A 12,484-nucleotide genomic window follows, 5' to 3' on the forward strand; every position below is an offset into this window, starting at 1 on the left:
CTGAAAATAAAAAAGGGAAGGAAGAATTGACCAAGAACACTAAAATATGGAAGAGGGGAAGGAGGAAGGCACTATATAAAACTTAATTAACACACAACAAGAAAAAGTCTAAAGAAATCTGAAGACCATTTAAGAGATCTGACATATGTTAAGTTGGGGTATTATGGATAAAAGAAGGAGCCTGAGAGTTCTGGGATCCGATGATCTGTTAGAAGTGGAAGAGTCAGATCTAAGTCTCAGATGTGAAGCCATCAGTTGAGGAATGAATGAAAATGACAGTGTCAGACGCATAGTCCTCCCATGTCCGGTGAGAGCAGCCCTACAACTGCAGAGGATGTGCCAGTCCCTTGATCCTTAGTGACTTTCTGAGGAGGTACCTTACAGTGACCAACAGGAAAAGATGGGTGATCTGAGGATGACGTTTTAGGCACAGCAGACACCCACCAGTAGATAAGGCAGTGATGAATCCAGCAGGACATCCAAGGACTCCCTAAAACGTTCTTCTTTTTCTGGATAGTGGAAGCAAGAACCAGGAAGACTGAATATTGCTTATTGTTTCATGTTAGAGCTGGAACAGAGATCTCACAGGCAGGAAGCAGAGCCTGAGTGAGTCAATAAATCTTCTGACAGGAAAATTAAGGATCTGAGGTAAAATGTTCAGTGACAATCACCAAAAGCACCAAATTCTTCCCCCTCTACACACACCCACCCACACACAAAGAGACTCACTCTACACAAACAGGTAGATTATGTTAATAAGAATAGATTTTTAAAGAGTTTTGTCACTCAAGCATTATATAAGCAAAAATTCCCTCAGCAACCTGACAGTTCCACAAAAAAAAACATTTTCTAGCATAACATAATGAAATTCAAAGGAAAATGGTTTTCACAGAAAAATTATGTAGTGGAAGGTTTTCCGTAAAGGGGAATCAGTGTATCTGTCCATCCCTAAAAGGATCACTAGCTGACAGTCAGATCGAGAAAATTTTATCTCAAAACTTGTAGTTTCTAGTCAGAAGGTTTATTGACTATCTCAGGTTTCATTACCCACTTTTGAAATCTCTTTCCCAGCTTGAACAGGAAGTTAATTTGTACAGGAAAGAGAAGCAGAAAAAAAAGTTGGTCAGACTGCAAACGACATGTTATGTTTAAGTGAAAACCCTTGGATGTAGCATATCTTGATACAAACCACAATGCTACACATGAATCACAAAACCCTCATATTATCAATGCCACAGGCTAGTGAAACAAATCAATGAAAAAATACAATATTGCCATTTACAGTACATTTAATTTATGATTTTATTGAATCAAAAATTCTGATTAAATAAAAATCATGAAAAACAGATTTCTGTTTCTAATTGCTGCCATTTCATAGTGTTCCATATTTTTAAATATAAATTATTTTTAATAACAGCAGCAAAGTTTATAGAAACATTTCCTAACAGCAACACGGAAGCTTTTCAAATGAAAATGTAAGCGCTTCAATAGAGATGACTTATCCATATGATCAGTTGTGTTACTGTCAGTGTCTGTATCTACGTTCTTTTGTTTGTGGTAGACCAAAACTTCAGTTTCTGTGACAAAGGATTTAATCTCACTGCCCACGAATGCCTTGTCCTGACTGTAAGGAATGAGATCTTCCTTACATTCAAAGTTTGAGACATTGTTGCTTTTCTCACCGTCTACATCTACCTTGTTCTGACTGCAGGAAGAGAAATCTTCATTATTCTCAGAGTCTGGAACAGCAGTACTTCTCTCACTGCCCACATCTGTCTTGTGCTGACTGCCAGGGATGTTCTCTTCAGTGTCTTCAGAGTCTGGAACAGCGGTACTTCTCTCACTGCCCACATCTGTCTTATCCTGACTGCTAGGGATGTTCTCTACAGTGTCTTCAGAGTCTGGAACAGCAGTACTTCTCTCACTGCACACATCTGTCTTGTCCTGACTGCCAGGGATGTTCTCTTCAGTGTCTTCAGAGTCTGGAACAGCGGTACTTCTCTCACTGCCCACATCTGTCTTATCCTGACTGCTAGGGATGTTCTCTACAGTGTCTTCAGAGTCTGGAACAGCAGTACTTCTCTCACTGCACACATCTGTCTTGTCCTGACTGCCAGGGATGTTCTCTTCAGTGTCTTCAGAGTCTGGAACAGCGGTACTTCTCTCACTGCCCACATCTGTCTTGTGCTGACTGCCAGGGATATTCTCTTCAGTGTCTTCAGAGTCTGGAACAGCAGTACTTCTCTCACTGCCCACATCTGTCTTGTGCTGACTGCCAGGGATGTTCTCTTCAGTGTCTTCAGATTCTGGAACAGCAGTACTTCTCTCACTGCCCACATCTGTCTTGTCCTGACTGCCAGGGATGCTCTCTTCAGTGTGTTCAGAGTCTGGAACAGCGGTGCTTCTCTCACTGCCCACATCTGTCTTGTGCTGACTGTCAGGGATGTTCTCTTCAGTGTCTTCAGATTCTGGAACAGCAGTACTTCTCTCACTGCCCACATCTGTCTTGTCCTGACTGCCAGGGATGTTCTCTACAGTGTCTTCAGAGTCTGGAACAGCGGTACTTCTCTCACTGCCCACATCTGTCTTGTCCTGACTGCCAGGGATGTTCTCTACAGTGTCTTCAGATTCTGGAACAGCAGTACTTCTCTCACTGCCCACATCTGTCTTGTCCTGACTGCCAGGGATGTTCTCTTCACTGTCTTCAGAGTCTGGAACAGCAGTACTTCTCTCACTGCCCACATCTGTCTTGTGCTGACTGCCAGGGATGTTCTCTTCAGTCTCTTCGGAGTCTGGAACAGCAGTACTTCTCTCACTGCCCACATCTGTCTTGTGCTGACTGCCAGGGATGTTCTCTTCAGTGTCTTCAGAGTCTGGAACAGCGGTACTTCTCTCACTGCCCACATCTGTCTTGTGCTGACTGCCAGGGATGTTCTCTTCAGTGTCTTCAGATTCTGGAACAGCAGTACTTCTCTCACTGCCCACATCTGTCTTGTGCTGACTGCCAGGGATGTTCTCTTCAGTGTCTTCAGAGTCTGGAACAGCAGTACTTCTCTCACTGCCCACATCTGTCTTGTGCTGACTGCCAGGGATGTTCTCTTCAGTGTCTTCAGATTCTGGAACAGCAGTACTTCTCTCGCTGCCCACATCTGTCTTGTCCTGACTGCCAGGGATGTTCTCTTCAGTGTCTTCAGAGTCTGGAACAGCAGTACTTCTCTCAATGCCCACATCTGTCTTGTGCTGACTGCCAGGGATGTTCTCTTCAGTGTCTTCAGATTCTGGAACAGCAGTACTTCTCTCACTGCCCACATCAGCCTTGGACTTACTGCAGGGTACAACATCTTCAGTGATTATTTTCCCTCTGTACATGAGTGCTATGTCCTCGGTGCAGGGGATGTTGCGGTCATCATCTAAGACAGTGGTGTTTCTCTCTGTGCCTGCAGCAGCCTCGACATGACTACAAGCTATGATGTCTTCAGCATTTTGGACAGTTGTACTTTTCTCACTGCCCACATCTGTATTGTCCTGACTGCCAGGGATGTTCTCTTCAGTGTCTTCAGAGTTTGGAACAGCAGTACTTCTCTCACTGCCCACATCTGTCTTGTGCTGACTGCCAGGGATGTTCTTTTCAGTGTCTTCAGAGTCTGGAACAGCAGTACTTCTCTCACTGCCCACATCAGCCTTGGACTTACTGCAGGGTGTGACATCTTCAGTGATTATTTTCTCTCTGTACATGAGTGATATGTCCTCAGTGCAGGGGATGTTGAGTTCATAATCTAAGACAGTGGTGTTTCTCTCAGTGTCTGCAGCAGCCTCGGCATGACTATAAGCTATGATGTCTTCAGCATTTTGGACAGTTGTGCTTCTCTCACTGCCCACATCTGTCTTGTCCTGACTGCAGGGTAAAACATATTCAGTGATTATTTTCTCTCTGTACATGAGTGATACGTCCTCAGTGCAGGGGATGTTGCGTTCATCATCTAAGACAGTGGTGTTTCTCTCACTGCCTGGAACACCCTCGACCTGACTACAAGCTATGATATCGTCAGCATTTTGGACAGTTGTACTTTTCTCACTGCCCACATCTGTCTTGTATTGACTGCCAGGGATGTTCTCTTCATTGTCTTCAGAGTCTGGAATAGCAGTACTGTTCTCACTGCCCACATCTGTCTTGTCCTGACTGCCAGCAATGTTCTCTGAAGTGTCTTCAGAGTCTGGGATAGTGGTACTTATCACATTGCCTTTGACCTGATTACAGGGGATAAAATATATTATTAATGTTAATCTCACTAGGAATGAGTAGATGGCTTTAAAATGTTTGGAAACAGATGTTTATTGTAATAAAACCAGATGATGAAGGGTGAAATATAGTGGCAATGAAGGATGATTTTTATGGAAGAATGTGTCTTGTTTTATTGAGTAACACATTAGAATATCAATTGTTAGATGATAATCCACTACAACAAATTCAAAGTAGTAAAAAAACAAAACAAAGAAAATGCAGACCAAGGGATAAATACTCCGTTGCTAAAAATATATAAATAACTGAAGTAATGTAACAGGTAAGCAACGGATGAACCAGGCAGAAGCCAAGCAGAAAAATGCAGCTGCTATAGCAACGAGGCACAGTCACCAATTCTTCCAGTAAATAAAATACTCCATAAGGAAAATGCAGGCATCAAGGCAGGAAAAACACAGTCACAAAGTCCTCCAGTAGTATAGCAGCTGCATTTTTCTGCTTGGCTTCTGCCTGGTTCATCCGTTGCTTACCTGTTACCTAAATTCAAAGTAGTATTATGATGCTACTGAAGAACTTGGTTAATAGCGGTGTATTATCAGAAATACTGAGGGATGGACTAGTAGTAGTGAAACCTTGTATCCCATTATTTTATATACTACCTAAAATCCATAAGAACACGGTGAATCCTCTGGGGAGACCAATTGTTTCTCAGGTTGGGGGGGGGGGTCCCATGGAAAGATTTGTAATTTTGTGGACAAAATTATTCAGCCTTACGTTGTACAGCTTCCTTCATACATTAGTGACACACAACATTTTCTTAGAGAGATTAAATAGGTTAAGTGGCCAGAAGGGTATTTTACTGACCGTGATTGCAAATAGCTTGTATACTTCTACTGAATATAAATTCAGATTGGAGGCTATTGCTCATTATTTAGCGGATGTTAATAGGTTACACAGTATGCTGAATATCACTAGTTTTATTTTGAATAATAATTGATTTTCTTTTGATGGGAATTTCTATAGGCTATTAAGAGGCACAGCGATGGGAGATAAATTTGCTCCCAGGTATACAAATTTTTATTTATGGGAAGGTTTGAGGAAATATTTTTGTATAGAGCGTCATATTTTGTTTATAATGTAGTTTTTCATAAATGTTACATTGATGATTTATCTTTAATAGTAAAGGGTTCTCAGAAACAGTTTGATAATTTTATGCAGGTAATACAGAAGAATTATTTTGGTTTATTTTCATACAATATTTTTAATAATAGTATTCATTATTTAGATGTGAAGTTGTAAAGCCTAAATGGTGAGATACATTCCACGTTATATATAAAAACATAACTTCTCTAAATACCTTCCTGTGTGCTTCTAGTGCACACCCTGGCCATTTGATGTGGTCTTTGCTCTGTGTTGAATTTGATAGGCCTAGAACGTTATGTTCAGAGGAGGTTAAATTCCAAGATGTGGCCATGGACATAGTTAATAGACTATTATCTAGGGGTTATAAATATGACCTTCTTATTACTACATACTAGAAGGTTGAGGATGTGTGCAATAAAGTTGATCGGAAAGGTAAATATGGTAGAAACGCTGATAGAAATGAGGTATCCGGAAGACATGTATTTTGTGACTCGCTATGCTCCATTTATTGAAGGAGAGTCACGTATTTTGAAGAAATATTGGTATATAATAACATCAGATGAGATATATAAAAATATGACATTGAATATTTCATTTAGAAATTCACCCAGTATTGGGAGTAGGGCTGTACATACAGAGATAAGGAGTGAGACTGAGGATTTAAAATGTAAGGGCTGTACAACTTGTAGATATATGGGAAAAGAGGATACCTGCATAATTAATGATTATTTAGGGTTCCAGGGACATTTAACTGTTATCAGAAGATGCTACTATATGGCTTGGTCTCTCCCTGTAATAAATTCTATATAAGTAAGATGATACATCAGGTTAGGTTGAGACTATGAGAGCATATTCGAGATGTTAAAAATAATTCCCCTATGAGCCCAGTAGCATCACATTTCTCAGAGCATCATAAGAGTGATTCTTCTCTGTTAAAAGTTTTTATAATGTTTGTATTTAAAGACAGTAAAAAAGAGCTCACCTCTGTTGCTGCACTTTTCGCAGACATATTTTTATCTGCCTTAGCAGGAGCTGTTTTATCACACCAGAAATTTCTGAGTACTGCCATTGCAGCGTTTTCCTTTGCTTTTTTCTTATTTCGACCTCTACCAGTAAATGTATGCCCGTCAACTTCAACCTATAAAAAAAAAAAATCGTAAACAATTGTCTGGTAAAGTTCAAAAAACATACAGTATTTAAGTTGACAAGCTTAGTATCCATGAGACACTGCTATTTTCAGAGGAGAACCAAGATGGAATTCTTACTGCTGAAGGGTAAAGTGGCCAGAACACCAGGAGCATATCCCTTTTCCAAGGAAGTCTTCACCATTTGTACCTGCTATTGCAAACTCCTCAGTCTTTCCAGAAGTTGACAGATATGTCACCTGTTTATTATAATCTCATAAATGATTTGAACCAACTAGTAAAATGTGGTCTGACCTGTCTCATTCCATTTTGGTTTTCCCGAAAAAGAATAAAAATGTAGCAAAAGATAAGCTGGAGTATAACTTTTTACTTTGCTGTTTAACTGTTACAATACCAGTTTTCCTATCAATATAGGCCTTGTTGCTCTTTCAATCTGTGCTGGAATTTTCACTTTGTGCCACGTCTGACTGATATACTCTTGCTATAACACCACGTGCGATAAGTATGCCAGACTAAATGATTTAGCCATGTGATCAAACATCATCTTGTAATTGATGCACAAATCTTTTCTTTCTATGTCTTTGCTGAAAGTGGACCATACCCACTCTGAACTTCCCAGTAAACCAAGTAAATACTATTCAGCATACTGCTGCAGAAACCAACTAAACTCTATTACTTTGGCACTGGCTAAAGTCACAAGTTGCATTATTTCAATGCATCCTGGAAGTGGTGGGAGGATGACATAATGGTTAAGGTGTTTACCTTAATGACACATGGTGCAGCATTTGATTCTCACATGGGGTAATTGGCTAGGCTTCAAATGGCCTAGTACTAATCTATGAACCTGTGATGAACTAAAAAAGGCATAAGATATAAGGTTTTCTTTTACTCGCTGTGACTCACATGCCCTCTGTAATGTAGCCACTGGTATGTGCAAAGTATGATCCTTATGCTAGGCACGGTTATTAGACAAACAGTCAAGTATGCTATTTATTTTATTTACTTATTTATTGCATTTATTTACCGTGAAAGTCCACTGGGCCTAGGTGAGCCCATTTTCAGTGCAGGCCCGGTGAGAAAAGCACCACATAAATTTCACATTACAGAATACAAATATCAAATAGCATTTTCTTTACAATCTTTTAGCTATGCAGGAAATTCTCAACCCCTGCCAAAAGTTCCTGTGCTTCCCCACTGTTAGCACAAGAGAACATGTGGAGTCCTGTACCAGCAGCCTTACTGCAGGGTAACAAACACTTGATGCCTTTGTTGGTGATCACAGAACTTTCACCAGAATCTTTGAAATGACACCAGAGGCAAGTTAAGAAATGTATACCATGCAAGATAGGTTTTGCGTTATTTGCAACGACATATTGGTCACTAACTTTTGTTCCTCACTAAAGGTGTCCCTCTGGTTTTCACTGAAGTGTGTGCAATGCTAACAAGTAGTGGGAAACTGTATTGCAATTGATCTGGTCTCAACAAACACTAAGCTTATTTGTTAGTCAATGAAGGGATCACGCATTTTACACACACACAAACACACACATTAATATATATATATATATATATATATATATATATATATATATATATATATATATATATATATATATATAATAAACAAACTTATTCTTAATATTAACCCAAAACATTTATAAAAAGTAGTAGTCAGAGACAAAGTGATAAATATGCACATTACCTCCATGACATAGCACCTATTATAACGGTCACCAGTCTTAGCCAACTCTTTGTATTCCAGCCCTTCTCGTAGGCTATTCAGTTCTTTTACAGGATTTTCCATACATTTTTCTACAACTTGTTTTAGAACCTTTACGGGAGAGAAAATAAATAAATATTACAAATTTATTTTACACTGCATTTTCAAGATTTCTTAAAGTTGATGTAAGCACTGAGCACCTGATATCATTCAATATCATGAGGCCCATTACCAAGTCGTGTTTGTATTTGCCAGAATGTATGGATCTAACAGACCTTGTTACAGTCTGGATCCTGCCTCCAGAAAGACAACTAATTATCACCCCTTTCTTATGCAGCCTAGCAAGGGTAGTGCCTAAATGTCTGACAAGAATCACTTATTTATAAAACATTACCTTGGGTGGGTGCAGTTTTAGTGGGTTTTAAGGGTTTGGAGTCTTCAGATTTGTGAATCATATGTACTGAATATGGGCATCTGAGTAAAGGTGGGTGTGGTCCTTTGTGAACTAATGGCTGAGGTTTCTACACTAAGTCCTTAGTCTTGAAGGCTTAAACAATGTTCTCTTACCCATAGCGCAACTTGATGTAGAAGAGATGCTGTGTGTGTGTGTGTGTGTGTGTGTGTGTGTGTGTGTGTGTGTGTGTGTGTGTGTGTGTGTGTGTGTGTGTGTGTGTGCTAACTAAATGTATTTTCAGCAGATATGTTAGCTACAAAGTTCAATAAATATTTGCATCTCTCACATACTGAATCACTGTGTGTGTGTGTGTGTGTGTGTGTGTGTGTGTGTGTGTGTGTGTGTGTGTGTGTGTGTGTGTGTGTGTGTGTGTGTGTGTGTGTGTGTGTGCTAACTAAATGTATTTTCAGCAGATATGTTAGCTACAAAGTTCAATAAATATTTGCATCTCTCACATACTGAATCACTGTGAAGTAACAATAAAAGTTTGTTGGTAAATATGGGATAGCTGTTATATTGCCTTACAATACCTAGTGCTATCAGGCTGGCTACAGAAAGGCCTAGAGCTAAGATTCCAGATTGGTCAGTGCAGCCAATGGGGTATGAGAAAACATCACAACCTAATAATCCCTACTCTTGGCATAAGACAAAACGGGTATAATGGATTGCTGTAGAGTCTGCATGAAAAGGCTAGAAAGACATGGAGCAGCGAGCGGCGTAATTAGTTAAATGGGTTATGTTCAGAATGGTGAAAAAATGTTATTACAGTTTAATTGCTATAATAGCCATTATTTTGTTGATCATAATAAAGTGCATGTGTATTAAACTTTGTATTAAAAAGACTGTCAGCCAGGTATCTATTGTAACTAGTGTAGGTTGTAAAAAAGTAATATAACCAATGGAGATATGATTTTTCCTGTAAGAAGTTTGATTTAAATTTTGATTGAAAGTTTTTTTGGGGGGTTTCAAAATAAAAAAGGGGAATTGATAGAATTATATAAAGTAAAACTGGTTTTCCCTCATAGAAATAAGAAATGGCATGTATGTGATTTGGTAAAACTGCTTTTCTCACAGTAACAGCATGTATTGGTAAAACTGCTGTCTTTCATAGTGACAGCATGACAAATAGTATAAAAAATACAGAGCTAGCAAATGCAGGAAGAAATAACAAGAATGTGCTTGCATGATATAATGTAAAACAAAAAGTATTGTTGTTTTTCCTTCACAGCAACAGAGGTTTGATGATCATAACAACAGTGTGATATATTCTTAGAACAGCATATGATGCATTGGCTTATTAGAATGTACTTGTGTGGAATAAAAAAAAATTATACTTCTGAATGTTTTGTAACAAATGACATTAACAACAGAGACTTGCTGAAATATCCTAAACAGTTGAATCTACACAGCATATTCAAGCTAAAGGGAAATAGCTAACAGCATAGGTTCATAGGTGTGTACTAGGCTAATGGCCGTGGACCCTTCACAAGCCTAGCCCATAGAAGTGCCCTGACATCGTGCTGCCTGACATTAGTTTCCAGTGCCTCTATCAAGTATAGCCACTGGAGTGATCCCCAGGGTGAGCTATTATTCATCCACTCATCAAGATTTCTCTTGAAGAGGGACAGCAAAGTTTTCTGCTTGACATGTATGGGAAGTCTATTCCAGAGCATGGTCAGTCTCTGACTGAGAAACCTGTCCCTCCAGCATGTCTTGTTGATTGTAGTAATGAGGTTGAGGTCTTTGTGGAGCATGTAGTGAGGAGGGATTGGGATTTCTTTAGATGTAGTGTTTCTAACAGAGCTGGGTCAGATATGGCTTTGTAAATCAAGCAGAGATCGCCTCTAAGTAGGCAGAGAATAGCTGCAGTCTTTTCAGTCTGTCCATGTAGGACATGTGTTTAATGCCTAGGATCCTCTTTGTGAGGTACTTCTGTTGCCTCTCCAGCTGTTGCAGATGTCTAGTGAGGTACATGCCAAATGGGGCATTATACTCGATTATTGGTCTAATGAGGGAAGACTAGAGAGAGACAATGACCTCTTTTTTCCTGGATGCAAAACCTTTTTGTAATGAGATGTGTCACATAGAAGGACTTTCTGACCACAGTGGCAATGTGGTGGTTGATGGAGAGGTTGCTGTCAAACTGCGTCCCCATATCTCTTATAATGCCTTCAGTGTTTTGTGGGCTCCCATCAATGTGGTAATTAGTGGGAACTGAGTTTTTACCAAAGAGGATGATGAAACATTTTTTGGCATTAAGCTTAAGGCTATGGTTTCAACGCCAGTCATTGGTCTCAGTGAGGCCTTTCTGTAGATGTCTGCTTCACTTGGTGAGTTAATAATAGCTCCCAGCTTACAGTCATCTGATAACCTGGTCAGCCAGAGTCCCTTTGTGTTGACCTGGACTTCTGAGAAGTAGATGCCGAACAGGAGAGGACCTAGGACTGATCCCTGTGGGACTCCACTCGTGACTGGTCAGCAGTCTGACTTGAATTCCGCTACTTTCACACTGTGTTCTATCTGTGAGCCAATTTGCAACCCATCTAGTGATATTTATTTATTTATTTATTTATTTATTTCAGTTTGATTAGGGATTGATGCCTAGTGTGGTGTGATTATCAATAATTCCTGAGTGAGGAATGGTATCAAAGGCCTTGGCCAGATTGAGGTAGGCTGCATGCACTGCCTTACCTTCATCCATAGTGCTGGTGATTGACTCAAAAAAGTCAACCAGGTTGACCAAGCATGATCTCCCTTTCACAGAGCCAAATTGCGTGGGGTCTAGAGTTTGGAGATTTTTCTCTACCTTTGTTAATTAGGTCCATGATGATGCGCCTATAGCTTTACATATCAGACTCATCAAGCTAATGCGGTGATAATTCCCAGGGACTGTAGTTGCTCCTCCTTTATGGACAGGGATGACTGCAGCAGTGCACCATTTGGTAGGGACAAAGCCTGAGGTGAGGCTGTGACTGAACAGGGCACACAGATGTGGTGTCAATTCACTTTGTAGTTCATGTAGAGTACAGTCAGGGATATTATCAGGTCCCGTGGAAGCTGTATTCTTTGCCTTGGACAATGCACCTTTAACCTATGCTGCAGTAATGCTGGGTGCCTGGCATTCTTCTGGTATTGCGATTTGTCCTTTGGGGGGTACAGGGGGGTAAAGTTGGCACTGAATCTGTCGCCCAGTATGTTGGCAATATCTGCTGGCTCAGTATAGGAGGTACCATTGTGCAGTATCTCAGAGCAAATCTGGGTATTTCCATGGAGGCTCTTGATATAGCTATAGAAGGCTTTGTTGTGACTGTTTTTAGTATCTGATGCAATTCTGCCTTTATAGCTGGCTTTAGAGGATTTGATGAGGGATCTCAACTTTTTGTTGAGGGTAATCAGGGAGTTTTTCCTGTCTTGGGACTTCACCTTTTTCTGCAACAGTTTCTTCCTTCTGTTGTAGAGTTTATTAATGGCAGGGGACCACCAGATTGGCTTTCTGTTTTGGAGGAGAGCATCTTGGTTCTGTTGGTTATGGCTAGTTCAATGCATTTATGTACATGCTCGTACAGTACATTGGTGTATGATTTGGCAGTCATGCAGCTATTTTCAATTGGCATGGGTGTCGTGAATTAGCAGAAAATTTATAACTATGCTATATTCTAGATGAGCACGGCTAACACAGCAGAAAAAATTACAGATTATCCTATCAATGAAAGAACATTTGTGAAAGAACATTTCAGCTTGCTGAAGGGACTGGTTTTCTCTGGATCGAGACAAGAATAAGG

The 12,484-nt window shown here is 40.0% G+C and overlaps 1 protein-coding gene across 1 annotated transcript in view; it reads right to left on the reverse strand.

The window, feature by feature from the left end:
- Positions 1-6,293: 6,293 nt before the first annotated feature.
- Positions 6,294-12,484, reverse strand: part of LOC122790661 (interleukin enhancer-binding factor 3-like) — a 79,261-nt gene continuing 73,070 nt past the window's right edge. Inside the window, exons 3-4 of the mRNA XM_044058185.1 lie at positions 8,231-8,359; positions 6,294-6,521 (exon numbers count right to left, since the gene is read on the reverse strand). Coding sequence (XP_043914120.1) covers positions 6,294-6,521; positions 8,231-8,359 — 357 coding nt within the window. The remainder of the gene's footprint in view (positions 6,522-8,230; positions 8,360-12,484) is intronic.

Source organism: Protopterus annectens, chromosome 16.part0 (genome assembly GCF_019279795.1).
Source record: "Protopterus annectens isolate FY-2018-M chromosome 16.part0, PAN1.0, whole genome shotgun sequence".
In the NCBI taxonomy this organism is placed as follows: Eukaryota; Metazoa; Chordata; order Ceratodontiformes; family Protopteridae; genus Protopterus; species Protopterus annectens.